This window comes from Physella acuta, unplaced genomic scaffold (assembly GCF_028476545.2).
Source record: "Physella acuta isolate Inbredline_101_S28 unplaced genomic scaffold, ASM2847654v3 ptg000405l, whole genome shotgun sequence".
NCBI classification, from domain to species: domain Eukaryota; kingdom Metazoa; phylum Mollusca; class Gastropoda; family Physidae; genus Physella; species Physella acuta.
Window position 1 is genome coordinate 499,600 of NW_026731924.1, and position 20,968 is coordinate 520,567.

The 20,968-nt window shown below is 36.3% G+C and overlaps 1 protein-coding gene across 7 annotated transcripts in view; it reads right to left on the minus strand.

Annotated features, from left to right (window-relative positions):
• LOC131942412 (uncharacterized) overlaps positions 1-19,380 on the minus strand; it is a 32,416-nt gene extending 13,036 nt beyond the window's left edge. For 2 of the 7 annotated variants that reach the window (XM_059302285.1, XM_059302281.1), the window contains exons 1-19: positions 19,268-19,380; positions 13,836-13,916; positions 13,307-13,412; positions 10,612-10,759; positions 9,532-10,137; positions 9,051-9,098; positions 7,963-8,044; positions 7,500-7,568; positions 6,945-7,133; positions 6,786-6,857; positions 6,183-6,442; positions 5,847-5,977; positions 4,926-5,051; positions 4,406-4,523; positions 3,613-3,723; positions 3,067-3,198; positions 1,579-1,669; positions 892-1,470; positions 11-111 (exon numbers count right to left, since the gene is read on the minus strand). In XM_059302285.1, coding sequence (XP_059158268.1) covers positions 11-111; positions 892-1,470; positions 1,579-1,669; positions 3,067-3,198; positions 3,613-3,723; positions 4,406-4,523; positions 4,926-5,051; positions 5,847-5,977; positions 6,183-6,442; positions 6,786-6,857; positions 6,945-7,133; positions 7,500-7,568; positions 7,963-8,044; positions 9,051-9,098; positions 9,532-10,137; positions 10,612-10,759; positions 13,307-13,412; positions 13,836-13,916; position 19,268 — 3,051 coding nt within the window. In that variant the 5' untranslated portion in view covers positions 19,269-19,380. Of the gene's footprint in view, positions 1-10; positions 112-891; positions 1,471-1,578; positions 1,670-3,066; positions 3,199-3,612; positions 3,724-4,405; positions 4,524-4,925; positions 5,052-5,846; positions 5,978-6,182; positions 6,443-6,785; positions 6,858-6,944; positions 7,134-7,499; positions 7,569-7,962; positions 8,045-9,050; positions 9,099-9,531; positions 10,138-10,611; positions 10,760-13,306; positions 13,413-13,835; positions 13,917-17,986; positions 18,289-19,047; positions 19,141-19,267 lie in introns of those variants that run through there. The other 5 variants (XM_059302287.1, XM_059302284.1, XM_059302282.1 and 2 more) reach the window with 5 other exon arrangements.
• Between the last annotated feature and the right edge of the window lie 1,588 nt (positions 19,381-20,968).

Here is a 20,968-nt window from a genome sequence, read left to right on the forward strand (position 1 = left end):
AGCTACTTACAGAGTAGTTTTCATCCACTATCCTGATGATGACTGAACATTCTGACACAACCTTGCACACATACACAGAAAATTCATCATCCTCTGGTAAAACAAGGGGCGCTGGAAAATAAACATTAGTTCATCTAAACATCAGTTAGCTACCTTTTATATAAACATTAGTTAGCTACCTGTTATATAAACATGAGCTACCTTTTATATAAACATGAGAGCTGCCTTTTATATAAACATGAGCTACCTTTTATATAAACATGAGAGCTGCCTTTTATATAAACATGAGAGCTGCCTTTTATATAAACATGAGCTACCTTTTATATAAACATGAGCTACCTTTTATATAAACATGAGCTACCTTTTATATAAACATGAGAGCTGCCTTTTATATAAACATGAGCTACCTTTTATATAAACATGAGAGCTACCTTTTATATAAATATGAGAGCTGCCTTTTATATAAACATGAGAGCTGCCTTTTATATAAACATGAGAGCTGCCTTTTATATAAACATGAGCTACCTTTTATATAAACATGAGAGCTACCTTTTATATAAACATGAGAGCTGCCTTTTATATAAACATGAGCTACCTTTTATATAAACATGAGCTACCTTTTATATAAACATCAGTTAGCTACATTTTATATAAATATGAGAGCTGCCTTTTACTTAAAAAAATATATAAAAATTTAAAATACTGGGTTGAAAATAAATGAAAACATTTGACATGGGGTATTTAGACACCAACTTCTGTAGCTTTATTAGTTTCCTTAGCAGAAATATCTGAAAGGGTTGGTTGGTGGGTCAAGCAAAGCAGTGAGAAAGATGTAGCAGTTTACAATGTTGAGACTTACAGTGAGAAAGATGTAGCAGTGTTGAGACTTACGTGGATCCTCTGCAAACAAACGGCTCATTGAGGGTTGAGTAGGAGTCACTGGAGATTGTGTAGGAGTTACAGGGGTTTGCATAGGGGTCACCAAGGGTCGTGATGGAGTCACAGTGGGTTGCATGGGAGTAGGCTGTGATAATCCTGCGGCAGGTGTTGAAGTCGGCACCTGAGACGCTATCACTTCTTTAGATAGTGGCACTGTGGTTATGGCTGAGTCAATGCTGGGACCTCTGTTATGGTGAGACGTTGCTGCCATGGTTGGTTGTTGCTGTGCTGTTGTTGCAGTTGGTTGTTGCTGTGCTGTTTTCAAGGTTGGCTGTTGTGCTACCATTGTGGTTGGCTGTTGTGCTACCATTGTGGTTGGCTGTTGTACTACTAAAGTGGTAGGCTGTTGTACCTCATATTGGCCACCATTTAGCTGCTGGATGCCTGACTTAGCACTGCTCTCATCTATACAACTGGGTGTTAGTTTACTGTCTGTCTCTTTCTTTGTTTTCACTGAAGCTGGTGGTTTCATCAACATGGAATTCACTAATGAGCCTTCAGGTGTGAATAAGTCAATAACACAACAATCACCTGCAACAGATAAAACCTGGTACGGTCAGACACAAGCTAACAACAACCATCAATGACAAAACATAAAATCCATCAGTGTAATAATGAGAGATTGTTTCAAGAACTCACCACTGTGATCTATGATGGAAGCTTTAAGAACAGTATGTTGCTGTGTGATGTTGTCTAGCACTGAAACCACATCTTCAATCCACTCACCATCCTGAGAGAAGACAAGCAACACCTTTAAACAACACTGCCAAACATCTTTGCTAAATAACTTTCTTGCAATCTAATACCCGCTCCACTCCCACCCCTTTACTATTATTACCAAAGCTTGTGCTTCATTCATTGTGGGACATCAAGTCTTAAGGTAACACACCATTACAAACTTTTGTTAACTTTAACACAGACCATTACAAACTTTTGTTAACTTTAACACAGACCATTACAAACTTTTGTTAACTTTAACACAGACCATTACAAACTTTTGTTAACTTTAACACAGACCATTACAAACTTTTGTTAACTTTAACACAGACCATTACAAACTTTTGTTAACTTTAACACAGACCATTACAAACTTTTGTTAACTTTAACACAGACCATTATAAACTTTCGTTAACTTTAACACATACCATTACAAACTTTTGTTAACTTTAACACAGACCCTTACAAACTTTTGTTAACTTTAACACAGACCATTACAAACTTTTGTTAACTTTAACACAGACCATTACAAACTTTTGTTAACTTTAACACAGACCATTACAAACTTTTGTTAACTTTAACACAGACCATTACAAACTTTTGTTAACTTTAACACAGACCCTTACAAACTTTTGTTAACTTTAACACAGACCATTACAAACTTTTGTTAACTTTAACACAGACCATTACAAACTTTTGTTAACTTTAACACAGACCATTACAAACTTGTTAACTTTAACACAGACCATTACAAACTTTTGTTAACTTTAACACAGACCATTACAAACTTTTGTTAACTTTAACACTGACCATTACAAACTTTTGTTAACTTTAACACAGACCATTACAAACTTTTGTTAACTTTAACACAGACCATTACAAACTTTTGTTAACTTTAACACAGACCATTACAAACTTTTGTTAACTTTAACACAGACCATTACAAACTTTTGTTAACTTTAACACAGACCATTACAAACTTTTGTTAACTTTAACGCAGACCATTACAAACTTTTGTTAACTTTAACACAGACCATTACAAACTTGTTAACTTTAACACAGACCATTACAAACTTTTGTTAACTTTAACACAGACCATTACAAACTTTTGTTAACTTTAACACAGACCATTACAAACTTTTGTTAACTTTAACACAGACCATTACAAACTTTTGTTAACTTTAACACAGACCATTACTAACTTTTGTTAACTTTAACACAGACCATTACTAACTTGTTAACTTTAACACACACCATTACAAACTTTTGTTAACTTTAACACAGACCCTTACAAACTTTTGTTAACTTTAACACAGACCATTACAAACTTTTGTTAACTTTAACACAGACCATTACAAACTTTTGTTAACTTTAACACAGACCATTACAAACTCTTGTTAACTCCATTACCTGTGTCTTCCTACATGCACACCTGAAGGCCAGAGCTGGGGTACTACGAGGGAGGTCAGCGTCTGGCAGAGGTCTCAGGTCTTTCAGCTCAACGGTTTCACTGTTGCCATAGTCCACAAAGTAGACAGTAACCTACAGGATAAACCAACAATGGATTAATATTAGATTTATACACAAGCAATTCTAAAGGAAGAATGGTCAGTGGGTTTACAAGACTCCTATCCTAGTGGGTTTACAAGACTCCTATCCCAGTGGGTTTACAAGACTCCTATCCCAGTGGGTTTACAAGACTCCTATCCTAGTGGGTTTACAAGACTCCTATCCTAGTGGGTTTCCAAGACTCCTATCCCAGTGGGTTTACAAGGCTCCTATCCCAGTGGGTTTACAAGACTCCTATCCCAGTGTGTTTACAAGACTCCTATCCCCTCATACTTGCCTGGTCCTGTGACCTTGACACTCGCCCTGTGACCTTGACACTCGCCCTGTACCAGCCCTCCCCATAGAATGCTGCCACAAGAGAACAGACCCCTATCCCCTCATACTTGCCTGGTCCTGTGGTCCTGTGACCTTGACACTAGCCCTGTACCAGCCCTCCCCATAGAATGCTGCCACAAGAGAACCAGCTGTCAGAGTTGATAAAGCTGGTGGTTGTGTCGTCTAAAAATAGAAACAATCTGATGAACACACTTGACCTACACTGGAGCAGGTGTTTATGCCATCTTTGTTTTTAAAAAATCTAATAACAGATACAAATTCATAGCATTAAAATCTGATTCTTTTAAAAACTTAATGTTACAAACTTTGATTAAACAAGTTAATTAAAAAAGTCTAGTGACATTTGTGCGCAATTTCCTTATGTTATCTAAAAATAGCTCTGACGTATAATGTTGGGGTGCGTTCAAGCTAGAAGAACGATCGGTTTGTAGGTGTTTATGTAATTTTAAAATTTGTGACCGAACGAGAGGATATTTTTGAAAACTTTCTTCGGCAATATTGTTCTAAATTATGACAGAAATCGATTGGTACATGTTTCAAGTCGCTAAGTGGCCTGGTTGCCGAGATATGGGCCAAAAACTGATTTTTTTTCAAGGTTTTTTGGCTTTTCCGGGAAATACATGAAAGAAACCCGGAATTTTTATGGCCTATGCTCATTCTCGTAACTTGCTTAACATAATTGCTTTTGGAACTAGTCATCGATATTGCTTCGTTGAGGAGGAGATACGACTTAAAGCCCGGACACACATTCATCCATACATTCATTCATCCATCCATCCATTCCCAGAAATGACGAGTTAATAAACGCAATTCTCCAGAATGGAAATTGCGCTAAAAAACTTACTGGACAGAAACTATTTAGACTTTCTTCAATTTCATAAACTAAGTTCTCTATCTGAGACTTGCGCAGGTAGATTTCAACAGCTGAATAGGCAAAGCTAAAAATCACTTCAAGGGAAGACCTGAAACAAATAACCAACTTCAATAAACACAGAAAAGCTCAAATACAAAACTACCAGGGTTTGGGGAGGGGATACTACATGCATCTTATAGAGCCAGACTGGCAGAAGGCAAACATTGTAGCACTTACAACATAACATCCTGGCACAACATCAATTGTGCTGCAAGCAAAATGGACTAGCCTGAAAATTAAATAGATTTGCCCTCCAAGCAAAATGGACTAGCCCAAAAAGTAAATAGATTAGCCCTCCAAGCAAAATGGACTAGCCCAATCATAAAAAATTAACACCAAGTAAAAACGACTAGCCCAAATAAGAAAAAAAAATTAGCCCACCATGTAAAATGGACTAGCTCAACAATTTAAATAACAGAATGAAGTAATCCAGCAAGTTAAATGGACTCACCCAACAGCAGGCATATGATGAACTATACATTGTGTTTTAGCTTTTCCCTCCAGCTGAAGTGAAGGAGACTGAGCCTGATTACTGAAAGCATTTTTGACTGGGTACACGATGTAGCGGTTCTGTATTCTAGTAGAGAGATGTTAACACAATGTCAAATTTCTATACAAGTCATACAGTTTGGCAAATTTCTTTCCAACACTACTCTACAGTGAATCTTGTCTTTACATGTCCAACACAACTCTACAGTGAATCTTGTCTTTACATGTCCAACACAACTCTACAGTGAATCTTGTCTTTACATGTCCAACACAACTCTACAGTGAATCTTGTCTTTACATGTCCAACACAACTCTACAGTGAATCTTGTCTTTACATGTCCAACACAACTCTACAGTGAATCTTGTCTTTACATGTCCAACACAACTCTACAGTGAATCTTGTCTTTACATGTCCAACACTACTCTACAGTGAATCTTGTCTTTACATGTCCAACACTACTCTACAGTGAATCTTGTCTTTACATGTCCAACACTACTCTACAGTGAATCTTGTCTTTACATGTCCAACACAACTCTACAGTGAATCTTGTCTTTACATGTCCAACACAACTCTACAGTGAATCTTGTCTTTACATGTCCAACACTACTCTACAGTGAATCTTGTCTTTACATGTCCAACACTACTCTACAGTGAATCTTGTCTTTACATGTCCAACACTACTCTACAGTGAATCTTGTCTTTACATGTCCAACACAACTCTACAGTGAATCTTGTCTTTACATGTCCAACACAACTCTACAGTGAATCTTGTCTTTACATGTCCAACACAACTCTACAGTGAATCCTGACTTGAGATACCATACTAATCTAGTTATTCTTGAACACAGAAGTGAAAAACACCTTAAGTCTCAGGTTACTTACGCAGCATCCACAGTAAAATAATTGTTCCAATTTGTGAAAACCAGAAGAGGATCACACTCTAAAGGCTCATGGTACTTGTCCTCGTACAAGGATTTAACCATCTTGACAAACAGACCTGCTTCTGGCATCATCTGTGTAGCACAGATCAAAACACATTTAACTTGTTTTTGTTTCACTACAGCATTATTAATTATACTTTTTAACTTTCAGAGTGTAAAAATATAGGTTATAGATTTTACTTTCCACAGGCTTAGCAAGGTTATAATTTTAATTAGGTTGGGTAAAACTGATAAAAAATGTACTAATGAAGAAACAAAATCTCAGAAGTGTCCAAACCTTGTAGAGTTTCTCTATTGTCTCCATGGGACACTGTGCATAGTTCTGTGTGGTGGCTGGTGTAGCGTGGCTGGACAAAGGGGTTGATGGGTTGGATGGTGCAGTGTGGTGAGGTTGTGGGGTTGACGGGTTGCTTGGTACAGCTGGACTGGGTTGCGGGGTAGTCAGGTTGGGTTGTGGTTTGAGAGGGGTGTAGAGCTGGCTGCTGGTCACCTGTACAGAAGGGGTGGGAGCTGTTGTTTTCCTCTCCTCCGACAGCACTAAAACAGTAGGTCACAAATCAACCAACGCATGATGGAACATACTATAACACTCATTCCTTACTTTTCATGTAACATCAAGTAGATGACAGGTGTGATGTTACACCACTGACACCCTACAAGTTCCAGAACAGTAAAGACCAAAACTATCAGAACTTTTAAAGGCCCATAACTAGTAATATATGGGACAGATTGATACATATCTTTTGTTCTTATAACATGCTAAGTAGATGAGGCATTTTAAAAAGACAAGACATAGTAACAAGGGAGAAACTCAAATGAATGATCACCCCCATGATATAGGTTGAAAGATAATATTTTTGTTGACAGAATGTTAACTTACATGGTATATTGTTCTGGACACAAAAGAGCCTAGCTGCACTGAATCGAGCCTCTTGTTCAGTCCTCAATATTTCTACACAAAAAAATTATTTCAGTTATTTTCTGTGTTGTTATGCAATATACTACCTACATTTAATGCCATCAGATAGGTATTTCTTACCTAAGGGGTAATACATTTTTTCTTTGTAGCGGAGCCGACCATAAAAACCTTTCTCCTTATTGTATTTCCCTGGTACAATATCTATATCAGGCACCCTTTCACCTCTGCTCTCAAAGTAGGCATTGTAAGTCTGCAGATACAGCGCCCCATCTTTTGGGGGCTGCCAGTTTTGTTCAATTGTGTGTAGGACTGGAGGCAAAGTAAAAAATGTCATACTTATGTCAACTGGTCAACTAAATGTTTATAAATTTAAAATGCTGTTCACTGGTCAGCTAACTGTGTAAAATGCTGTTCACTGGTCAGCTAACTAAATGTTTATAAATTAAAAAATGCTGTTCACTGGTCAGCTAATTAATGTTTAGAAATTTAAAATGCTGTACACTGGTCAGCTAACTAAATGTTTATAAATTTAAAATGCTGTTCTCTGGTCAGCTAAATGTTTATAAATTTAAAATGCTGTTCACTGGTCAGCTAACTAAATGTTTATAAATTTAAAATGCAGTTCACTGGTCAGCTAACTACATGGTGACAAGCTGAATGCTTGTCTCACCTTACCAGTTTCTTCAGTGTACCCTGGGATCCTTTCAGCTACTTTCATCTGCATATCTGCCAGTTTTTTGTCTTCTGGTGTTGGAGAGTTGGTTTAATTAAAACATAGTTATGACATTCTGGAGTTGATCAAGTCTATGTTTTTGATTAAATAAAAACATCTCTTTGAGACTTAAATTAGCTGACTGCATTTTGACTAAGAAAACACCAGTTACAAAACAGGTGGATGCCTGGTGACATAGTGGTGCACAATAGGTAACAGGTGGATACCAGGTAACATGGTGGTGCACAATAGGTAACAGAGAGATGTACAGTAGGTACAAAACAGGTAAAAGATGTACAACATAAACTGGGCAGGTGCAACAGGTACCAGACAGACACCAGGTAATACTGCTACATGAGACATGAATCTCCAGTCATCTAGATACGTCACATGATGGTTGTGAGTTGCAATGGTAGATAGCCCTACCTGGTTGGACAACATTTTCTTTCTGTTGCTTCCTCTGAAACCTGGGTGGCAAACTACTTTTAATAAATGATTTAACTTCACTCTGAAAGTTTTGAAAAAAATATTTAATCAAATTTTTTTTACAAAGTAAAAAAGTAACATTTTTAAAATGTATATTTCTGTCTCCAGAAAACTTGGTGACATCTTAGGCTGAAGCTATCAAGTGGCCCCCAGTTACCACTAGCGGAAGGTTACAACAACTAACAACTGTAAAATACATGTAAAAGATGTGCAAGTGATTTTAAAAACATCAAGCAACAATCTAAATGTATTCACCCAACACAATGTCACAAAGAGAAAATCATTTCACCAGAGTACCTCCAGCACTCTAGCCCTGTTGAGTTCTATCTAACCTGCACATCAGTTCAGCCTCCAGGTCTTTTACACCATTTATGAATGACTAGGTTTCTGTGTTGAGTCTTTAAAAAATTAAATAAAAGACTCAATAGTCAGAAGATTGAATGATTCCACCTTGGAAAGCAAGGTGCAAAACCTGGGCCCAAAGTTAAGAAGAGCCTGATGCCCAAGCATCAGGCCCCTTCTCCCCATACAGCTGATGTTCCCAAGGGAGAGGAATTGTCAATACAACCTGTCATCAGCTATGTTGCAGAAATGGTAATCCTACAACCTTATGTGCTCCATTTAAAATAACAATCTAATTAATTAGCCTGGTCTTACTTGTACTTTATGTTAGAAACATGCCAAGAACACAAAATAAGAACAAAATGCAAAAAAGGAATTTTAAGATGAACATATCAAAAGTTCAAAAAGCAACTAAATACGAAAGTATTGAAACAATATTAGAAAAACATGTTACAGAGTAGAACAAGTAAATAACCATTACATAAAAAGCTTTACAAATTCTATGTATTATTTTTTGCTAATAAATCAATTAAAATGAAATGTAGGGCAAACTAAATCACTATGGGCTAAATGTGTATCAACTTGTTTTAATCTGTATTTGGTGAAGTTAATGGGAGATAAGATAATAAATGTTTTTAGATAAAGCGCAACTGGAAACTGTTGTAACAAAACTGGCAATAATATACCTGACTCTGTTTGCTGCGTTTTTCATTGAGGTAGTCCCTCAGGTCTATCTTAGAAGGAAGTTTTTTTGTACTCATTAAAGTGCTTTTAGACTTGGATGTTGTTGCTGCTTAAACAATATTTTTAATCCTGCCTTCATAATACACATTGGGACAGCATGATCAAGCACACTGTCACTGATATGGAAGTCTCAAGTTCCACAAGTCTTGAGTCCACCCAGCTCTAATCGGTACCTGGCAGGGTATCACTGAGTTCATTCAGATCTGATAGGTACCTGCTTCTAGTTTAGTAAAAATAATTGTGGCTCGGCATAAAGCTGACCACAGTTCTTTATAAAATAAAAGAACATATGAACTCTACTCCATCTGACCCAGGGAATTATAAAATAAAAGAACATGAACTCTACTCCATCTGACCCAGGGAACACCTAGTCTAAACGAGCACCGCATGCAATATAACATTACAAATGAAAATGTTGCCTACTTTGTCATTTCTCTTCTGGTTATGTTTCTCATTCAATACTGTTCTGAGATCAGGCTTGGGAGAAGTTATTTCTGTGTTGTTTGCAGAGATGTGGCGGTCACCACTTGCACTGACATCAATTTTTAAATTTAGCATTGGACTGGATAAAGGTCTGGAACCTGAATCATCATCACTGTTGATCAAGCTGACACTTCTAGGTTCTTGTTTACTTTTTGGGAAGTCCGTCAGTCTATCTTCACCACATGCTGGGTCATAGGTTGAGTTAGTGTGTAGTCCTCTGTGTGTACCAACGTGTGAATGTGTACCAGCGTGTGAATGTGTACCAACGTGTGAATGTGTACCAACGTGTGAATGTGCACCAGCATGTGTGTGGCTACCACTGTGTGTGTGAGCGCTAGCATGTGTGTGAAAGGCAGTGTGTGTGTGAGAGGCGTTGTGTGTGTACATTCCTGTGTGAGTGTTCAATGTGTGGTGAGAATGATGAGGTGAGTCGAAGTGTTTTCTGGCATCCCCACTTCTCCCAGGGATAGTAAAGCTGTAAGGGATTCTTCTCCCTCCTCGTCCTCTATATGGGTACAGAGGTTTCGCCGGTTTAGTTGCATAGCTCTGAAAAAACATGTAGCGCTAAATAGTAAAAACAAAACAAGATACAGATAGCAAACAAATGAGACCCCTGTCACAATACAACACATTGGAAACAAGGCAAACAATTTTAGAGGATGGACGCCCACATGCTTAATGTTTGTGTAACCAGATGGTTCCTGGAATAAAGTAGCAAGCAGATAAGCAACATGCTGGACAGTATTTGACCACTATCCACAACAGAACATCAACTACACTCAATGTGGTAGGTCCAATGGGCCACTCAAACCATGGATACCCCAGCAGGATATATAAAAATGTATTGAAATTTTTTTCTGGATGGTGTATCACTGTAAAGGGTTAAACACATGACAAAAACTTTAGGAGACTAGAATCATCTCACCATCCACTCAGGTCACAGGTAACCAGCCACCAGCAAATGAATAAAGCGGGCAACTCAAATCATACCTGCCACTGTGGCCATCATCAAGAACTTACCCTTCCATAAGATGTTCTCCCTCTAAAGGAGTAGCCCCCCCTTCCTCTGGATTTCTTTTTTTTTGAATTCTGATTGCTCACAAGTTTTTGGATGTGGGCTGTGGACGCGTCAGATACTGCATGGAATGTTATTTCTCCATTGGATCCCCTGAATCAAAAGTTAGATGGTTGAAAAGTTAGTCCTGAATCAGCATAACACTGATCTTTCAAAGTTCATTTTCTAATTTGGTTGTAAGCATGTCAAACTTTTTTTTTAACAATGCTTTTAAAACTTAAATGGCATTTTTTGGTCTGCAGAAAAAACGGCTCCAATAGCTTACTGGTAGTGAAAAGAATTATTTATAATCTAGTTTATCTTCTATACTTAGGAGAGCAATAATGTTAAAACATGACACCACCACACTTGTAACTGGGTAGAATCTTACAAAAATGTTTAATCTTAAACTAACCCTTGGGTGTAAGTCTTATACAAACTTAACCTCTAACCTTGGGCGTAGGTCTTATACAAACTTAACCTCTAATCTTGGGCTTAAGTCTTATACAAACTTAACCTCTAACCTTAAGCGTAGGTCTTATACAAACTTAACCTCTAACCTTAAGCGTAGGTCTTATACAAACTTAACCTCTAACCTTGGGCGTAAGTCTTATACAAACTTAACCTCTAACCTTAAGCGTAGGTCTTATACAAACTTAACCTCTAACCTTGGGCGTAAGTCTTATACAAACTTAACCTCTAACCTTGGGCGTAAGTCTTATACAAACTTAACCTCTAACCTTGGGCGTAGGTCTTATACAAACTTAACCTCTAACCTTAAGCGTAGGTCTTATACAAACTTAACCTCTAACCTTGGGCGTAAGTCTTACACAAACTTAACCTCTAACCTTAAGCGTAGGTCTTATACAAACTTAACCTCTAACCTTGGGCGTAGGTCTTATACAAACTGAACCTCTAACCTTGGGCGTAGGTCTTATACAAACTTAACCTCTAACCTTGGGCGTAAGTCTTATACAAACTTAACCTCTAACCTTGGGCGTAGGTCTTATACAAACTTAACCTCTAACCTTAAGCGTAGGTCTTATACAAACTTAACCTCTAACCTTGGGCGTAAGTCTTATACAAACTTAACCTCTAACCTTGGGCGTAAGTCTTATACAAACTTAACCTCTAACCTTGGGCGTAAGTCTTATACAAACTTAACCTCTACAGAGTTTCTTCCAGGCATCTCTTCGGGGGGGCTTCGCCCCCCCGAAAAATTTTTACCGCCCCCCCGAACGAAATGAAATTTATATAATTTATATAGATAATATATACTTTTAACAGTGTCCGCCCCCCCGAAGAAAGTTTACCGCCCCCCCGAAGATTTCAAGTGCCCCCCCGGAGAAAAAAGTCTGGAAGAAACACTGAACCTCTAACCTTGGGCGTAAGTCTTATACAAACTTAACCTCTAACCTTGGGCGTAGGTCTTATACAAACTTAACCTCTAACCTTGGGCGTAAGTCTTATACAAACTTAACCTCTAACCTTGGGCGTAAGTCTTATACAAACTTAACCTCTAACCTTGGGCGTAGGTCTTATACAAACTTAACCTCTAACCTTAAGCGTAGGTCTTATACAAACTTAACCTCTAACCTTGGGCGTAAGTCTTACACAAACTTAACCTCTAACCTTAAGCGTAGGTCTTATACAAACTTAACCTCTAACCTTGGGCGTAGGTCTTATACAAACTGAACCTCTAACCTTGGGCGTAGGTCTTATACAAACTTAACCTCTAACCTTGGGCGTAAGTCTTATACAAACTTAACCTCTAACCTTAAGCGTAGGTCTTATACAAACTTAACCTCTAACCTTGGGCGTAAGTCTTATACAAACTTAACCTCTAACCTTGGGCGTAAGTCTTATACAAACTTAACCTCTAACCTTGGGCGTAAGTCTTATACAAACTTAACCTCTAACCTTGGGCGTAAGTCTTATACAAACTTAACCTCTAACCTTGGGCGTAGGTCTTATACAAACTTAACCTCTAACCTTGGGCGTAAGTCTTATACAAACTTAACCTCTAACCTTGGGCGTAAGTCTTATACAAACTTAACCTCTAACCTTGGGCGTAGGTCTTATACAAACTTAACCTCTAACCTTAAGCGTAGGTCTTATACAAACTTAACCTCTAACCTTGGGCGTAAGTCTTACACAAACTTAACCTCTAACCTTAAGCGTAGGTCTTATACAAACTTAACCTCTAACCTTGGGCGTAGGTCTTATACAAACTGAACCTCTAACCTTGGGCGTAGGTCTTATACAAACTTAACCTCTAACCTTGGGCGTAGGTCTTATACAAACTTAACCTCTAACCTTGGGCGTAAGTCTTATACAAACTTAACCTCTAACCTTGGGCGTAAGTCTTATACAAACTTAACCTCTAACCTTGGGCGTAAGTCTTATACAAACTTAACCTCTAACCTTGGGCGTAAGTCTTATACAAACTTAACCTCTAACCTTGGGCGTAAGTCTTATACAAACTTAACCTCTAACCTTGGGCGTAGGTCTTATACAAACTTAACCTCTAACCTTAAGCGTAGGTCTTATACAAACTTAACCTCTAACCTTGGGCGTAAGTCTTATACAAACTTAACCTCTAACCTTGGGCGTAGGTCTTATACAAACTTAACCTAACAGGAAGATCTGGTCTGTACTTACCTGACCTCCCTCATGACATCAGGCATAGCTCTGAGCAGTGAAACAGCATTAGGAAACCCCAGCTGTCTGAAAGGTAGAGGCTTACATAACAGCATGTCGTAATCTTCTGTAGGAGATAAATTACCAAGATGTTAACAAATAAAACCTAATAAAATATTTTCTCATCAATTAGAGACTTGTAAACAAAGAAAGACTGCATAATATAAGATGTAGAAAATAAACATGATTAAAAATATTATTTTTTCAGTACCATAAAATATGATAATGTCTGGCTTCACTCTGATAAAAAATATTGAAAATATCATTAAATTAAATTTCACTTTCTAAAAAAAAAGGCTATCATTTGTTGAAGGAGCATTATTTTACCTTCGTTTTTAAAATAACATGTACTTAAATATACAAAATACAAGGCATTATGCCCTCAGAAATACAAGTGAATTACTATGTACATATTATAGATGTAAATAACTCAGTAAACATACTTTGAAAGTCATTAAGAATGTATAACATTGTAAACTTGCAAACATACTTAAGATATCATGTTCAGAAACACCATGTTTTGCACTGATCAGGATTGATCGGATTTCTTTTTTTATCTCTTCCATTTTCACTGTAGATAGAAAACAGTTATGTATGTGTTTTTTTAACTATGCATTAGAATTAGGAGAGAATTACATACAATTTTAACCAGATTTTGTATGTCTATCTCTTATATAGCCCTGTAATTATTAGATCTATTATTACTAGATATATCCTACATACACACACACACACACATATATATATATATATATATATATATATATATATATATATATATATATATATATATATATATGAAATATTTATACAAATATAAAATTCCTAGTCAGACATATTATCAACACATTTAATTTTAAAATGACAGTTATACAGAGCAGCTTAATCAAGTGTAACAATATTTGACTGACACAACAGATCTCCCTGATTTGGATCCATCAGAAATTTATCTTTCATAAAGAGTCATGAATTCACCACATTTATTTTTGACATTACTCATAAAAGGGCGACTACTTTTTACTTTCTCATATATACGAAGTATAGAGAAAGTATTGTAATCGTACACAAAAATCACTTGAAATTTTAACAATTTTCACCGTATTACACCTCAGTCCTTCATCACATCCGAAGTATAGAGGACTTATTTTAATCGGGCAAAAATTATCAATCCAGATTTATCAAAATTAAGAGGTTTTATGCGTAATCCAGTCTGAAAAACTGGGCTTTGCAATTCTGTCCGTATGTCTGTGTGTCTGTCTGTCTGTGTGTGTGTCTGTGTGTAAACACGATTACTTGAGTACCGTTACAGCTAGGTTGATGAAATTTCATATATAAGTATTTTATCAAAATCGTAGATCTGTATCACCTTTTGAGCGATTTCCGATAACCGGAAGTGGTACTTTTTCTACTTTGAATTTTTCAAAAGCCTATAGTTATTGAGTACTATTTCAGATAGATAAATGAAATTTCACATGTAAGTATAAGATCTAATTCTCTACCTTCTGTTAAATTTTGAGTTATTTCCGTTGAGCGGAAGTAGTAATTTACGCTACTTCCGATTTCTCAAAAAACTAATGTAAATTTTAAGTACTAATAATATTGCGCACTATTATGCACTTTTTTTTATTTGGCGTTCACTTGGTGTGCAATTCTTTTGTCTACGAGATTTTATTCTATTTTTAAAACTTTAAGTATTTAAAATGGATTAAAAATCATGTCTATAGCCCGAGTTCCCATCCCCTGTTGTTTTATATAAGAATATTCGAGAAAGTTTAGGGGAGATCACTCCCAGTTTATTTTACAACATTTTCAATTGTACAACTGTATTTTATTTCTTCTCACATCTGGCATGATTAAGCATAATTACAATTACTTACACTATTATTTACAGAGGGGGGAAAAAGTCTTGTCACAAATATTGTTGCAAGCAATGTTAGGAGAAACATGACTAATAACTGATTTAAATGGACTTGGTTATTTCACCTTGGCCTAATATTTATTTTACATTTCTTCTTAATTTAAAAACGATAATTTGATAGCATCATGACATAAGTGTTGCTTAATTAATTTTAAAATTTAATTAGTTCGGCTTTGATGCATAATTTATTATTTACAAAGCAGATATCATAACATAAATTTTAATACTTTTTCATATAAAAATATAACAGTAAGTAAAAAAAAAAAAGCATTGCTGTCCAAAACTACCTTCTGCATCAGTCTCGTTCAATTTAAATGATATTGTGCTTCAAGTTAGATTTTTTCCAGGAATACTATTTCAAAAATGCATGAAATGATAAGCATATTAGACTTTAATTTCAGCAATTCCCTGCCCAATGGGAAGCATTTATTTATTAAATATAGGCTTACTACTATATTATATCTATATATATAATTCTCTTCATGGAGACCATAGAAAACACCACGCAGCTTAGCCACCACCCTCATCCCCACCTGTCAGGTGAGCTGTGATTCACGACGAATGTTTACAATCGTAGAGCCGGTTCGATTAAATGACGGCTATTAGGTGCAGATAATTTAGTTTTTTTAAACGATTTGAAACTAAGGGGAGATAATAAGTTCTGCTTGATATTTTCATTCTCGTCTATAAACAGCTGCTTTCACTGGGCAGGGGGTGGGGTAGTGTTGAATTCACAAATTATGAATTGTTGATAAGTAGAAAATAAAACAACTAGATAGTGGCATATGCTCGTAGTATATATATATATATATCTAAACAAGTACACATAATAAATAATATCATATTAATATGATAATAAAATAGGCCCTATCTATAGTCTTGTAGAATTAGATAGATTCTATTTTATATGACGAATGGATAATAACAATAGTCTAAATTCTAAATTAATATACTACTTACTAGACTTATTTAACTCTAATAATACTAGAATCTAGTACTTATGGCCTAGTTATATTTATGGCAGATTCTAGCCAGAAAAATATATGCATGCGCAATGGAAAGAAACAACGGCTTTCCTTCGCGGCAATGTTATCGATGGTACTGCTCATGCGTGAGTTTACAACCACAGAACCCTAGCCCTAGCCTTAACCCTAATCCTAACCCTATCCCTAGCTCAACTATTAAGGTCACTGCGCATGCGCAGAACTATCTTTTGCCAACCAAGAGTAGACGCTGAGGCGAAAAATCTTTTTCCGAGTAGTCACTTAGTATATTTATTGCTTATATTATTTAGGCCGGTAATCTATTGTTTTAGGTAAGTAAAATCACCCGCGACTAGTAATGTAAAAAACAGATGACTCATTAAATTTTAATAATTATTTCACATTTTGAGGAGGATTTGTTTTGAAAAATACAAAAATGTTTCCTTGTTTCATTTATGTACCTGTTTTTAAACAATTGAATTAAAAAATTTTAGTAATAAATAAAGACTAGCGATGTTTCCAACAGATGCAATCATGCTCATTTACTATAACAGCCATCTTGTTTATTTTTTTTTTATTATAAACTTATAGTGCAATATTCAGGGGAAGCCACTCTAACTTACAGATGGTCGCTTTTTATATAGCAAATCCTGCTAGCAAACACTGCTGTTTAAAGTTAATTTCTTGCCTATATTGATGTTTTTAGCCATTGATTTAGGTTTATTATTCATTTAATAAATTTATCTATAATATTTGACACAAATATATCACAATTTACTTCTATTAAAGCCTTGACAATGAGGTAACTTTTTCGGACATTACTAGCTGCGGGTGATTTTACGTACCTATTACGATAGATTACCTGGCTTTAAGCCTAACTATTGAGGGTAATCTATCGTTTTAGGTACGTAAAATCGCCCGCGACTAGTAATGTGAAAAACAGGTGACTCCTTACATTTTAATAATTACGAGCCGGCCCGCGGCATAACATACGCCGCTATTTAGTTGTTGTTTTTTCTACTTTTCAGTAATTCATAATTTGTGAATTCGACAGTACCAACGCTGCCACTGTAAATATTTCTTTAAAACACTATAAGTAGCTCGTTAAGGACCATAACCCCCCCCCTTCCTCCCCCCCCCCCCCCCCCTACGTTTAAAATCGTTGGCTCTGCTTGTCAACATTTAGAGTGAACACAGCTCACTAAAACCATGTAGGGGCGGGGAGGTAGGGAGCGCGTTTGCAGCTTGTTTTTTAGCGGCTCCCAGAAGAGAATTATATATATAGATTTCACATTTTGAGGAGGATTTATGTTTTGAAAAATACAAAAATGTTTCCTTGTTTCATTTATGTACCTGTTTTTAAACAATTGAATTAAAACTTTTCAGTAATAAATGAACACCAGCGATGTTTCCAACAGATGCAACCATGCTCATTTACTATAGCAGCCATCTTGTTTAAGTTTTATTTTTATAGACTTATAGCGCGAGATTCAGGCGGAAGTCACTCTATTTTACAAATGGCTGCTGTTTATATAGCAAATCCTGCTTGTAGACACTGCTGTTTAAAGTTCATTTCTGGCATATATTGATATATTTAGCCATTGATTTAGGTTTATTATTCATTTATCTATAATATTTGACACAAACGTATCACAATATACTTCTATTACAGCCTTGATAATGAGGTAACGTTTTCGTACATTAATATAATCTAGTATAGTATAGTATAGGCCTACTAACAATGAGACTTACAAGTTCAAACTGAAGAGTTTGAACAACCTTTTGTTTGGAACTGTCCTTAGTAGACTGCTGTAGCAAAGTTATTAAAGTTAAGTTAGTCCCAAACCAAAGAAAAATCACAAAACAAATGCATAAGAAAATTCTTGGAACTTCTTTCACTACTTTTGGTTTAATAGATCTATATTTAGAAGTCTTTGCTGCATATAGTATTGCAATATAATGTTAGACTATGTACATTCCAAATAGTCCAGCTAGATCTAGAATCTAGAAGAGAAACTGAAACTACAATTCTTAGCACACCATTTAAAAACATGGATCAATGGTCCAGTAACCGCCATCCATTGCTATTAAGAACTTTGTTTAGATTACTGGATCTTCTAGAGACTAAATCTCTAGGTTTCTCTACTTCTCTAGCATCTAGATCTAGACTCTAGTACCTAGATTAGTACTTTTGATTTGCACCCCCCCCCCCTCAAACTTTTGATTTGCACCCCCCTCAAACTTTTGATTTGCACCCCCCCTCATACTTTATATATATGATATACCGAGGGGTCTATGGGGGTGGTTATGACCCCCCCCTAACCCCCCCCTGCCTATGCCACTGGATCTAGCTATCTAATCTAGATCTAGTAGATATCTATCTAATCTATTACTTAGAATATAGATCCTAGATCTAGAATCTTAGTAGATTTTATTTTTATTTACTCAGTCTGATCTCTTCTAGATCTAGATCTAGCTAGTAGATTTCTAGATCTAGACTAGATTCTAGATCTAAAAGACTTCTAGATCTAGACTAAGTCTAGAAGTAGATCTAGAATCTAATTCAATCTAGATTCTAGATCTAGATCTGTCTAGAGTCTAGACTCTAGAGTTCTAGAGTCTAGATCTAGATTCTAGATTCTACTTGGAATTTTGTTCTCCAGAATACAATACAATTGAATACATCAATAACTACTAGATCTAGATCTAGATCTAGATTCTAGATCTAGATTCTAGATCTACTTAGATCTAGATCTAATACTAAGTAAGTAAACTCAATATTGAATATTATTGAGCCTTGCCTTTTTTTAATCAGGCCGGTGTCATGAATAAATGAAAATGGATTGCTGTGCAGAGTCTGCAGTGTAAAATAAAAATGGAGTGAAAATGTGTTGTTTTTTTTAATTTAAAATAAATAGGCTACTTGTAACGGCAACGGCATTTGTAGCTTAAACATCAATATATCACCTAAACATCGTGCTAACTAGAAATATGAGCATGATTTTTAAAATATAAACTTACTTATTACTTATGGATCTAATTTTCAAAATTTATTATTTTTATTAGATCTAAATATAAAAGCTAGGTTATAGAAAATCTAGAATCTAGACCGCATGAATAGTTTTTACTTTATTTGGGATTTGTCGTCTGTAAATTATTGAATTAACTCGGTATCGATATTTGTTTAAATGCGATAAAACTAAGAGTTAGCGGCCTAAGCCTACCTACGGCATAAAAAATTAAAATGTTTTAACGTTACAATATCGACTACGGAGAAAAATATTTGCGGTTATTTTTCGCTACAAATATCAAAATAATAATATTGCTCCAATCATTCGCTAGAGACTAGATTCTAGATCTAGATCTAAATTTAAACAACAGTATTTCTTGCGAAAAAAAAATGTAAATAATTAACATGCCTATGACTGTCAGTTTATATATTTTTGGCTGAAAGTTTGGAAAGGGGGGGGGGGGGGGGGGTAGACCGGTCTGTTAGTATTAGATCTAGATCTAATAGTAAAAGTATGCGATCGTCTTTGTATACATCTCATCCAGTGTTTCTTCCCGACTTTTTTCTCCGGGGGGGGGGGACACACACACACACACACTGGTAAAAGTATGTTTTCTATATAAATTCTATTTCGTTCGGTGGGCGGTAGACTGTCGAAGAGATGCCTGGAAGAAACTCTAATTTCACACCCCCCCCCCCACACACATCCCTAACGCTATAGTCCTCTATACGTTTCCCAAGCGTCCTTTTTAACACGCATCTTTTCATTCGGACATCGTGGCATTGAGACAATACTTGTTTTCTCTGTCTAAAACTATATTACTGTTCGTCTATTCTTTAATTGAAGAAGACCTAGGGTCGAAATGTCCATTGTACCTGTATTTGCCTTGCATTTGTGACGATATACTACCCGTTTATTTACTAAAGGCTATCTGTAACAGCCTAATATGTCACTATTTATTTTACTTGGACTAACGACTACTTCTTGATTGAATGCGATATTAGTATCGTGATCAAGATAATTGTGTCACCACACAATGGCATCATCAAGGAATCTCAGGTTTACATTACAAGATGACGCGATCGTCAATACATCACGCCCGTAAGTACGGTGCAGCCCCTACAAAACCAGTTGCTTGCTGAAACGAAACTCCACCTCCTGTGGCCCTACTAATACTACTATGCTGTAATCATATCTGGCGAAAAACTTACCGTTCGTTGGAATGGTACAGCGTTTGTCCAACACGCTAGTCTTAAGTTCGGGTCCCTGGCTACAGTTCTGGGCAACACCCCCCCAATTTATACAGAAAACATACATTTACCAGTCCCCCCTAAGAGAAAAGTTTGGAAGAAACACTGCTTGGAGCACGTGCCCGAATCCACCCAGCTCCGACTGCTACCTGATTCAGGTAATGTAAAGACGACTGGGCATAGTACTGACCAAAGTAACAGAAGCCATAATTAAAAGTACTAAGTTATACATGCTGTACTTTTCAGTGTAGGGCCAGTGTTTCTTCCAGAGTTTTTTACTCTGGAGAGGGGGGGGGGGGGGGGGGGGAAACGGACGGACCTCGTCCTACAGAGCTACTGATAGTGTTTTAAAGCAAAATATTCTGTCACAACATTGGTAGTGTCGAATTCACAAATTATGAATTACTGAAAAATAGGAATTAAACTAAATATATAATTTTTCTCATTGTATGTTAGCAGAT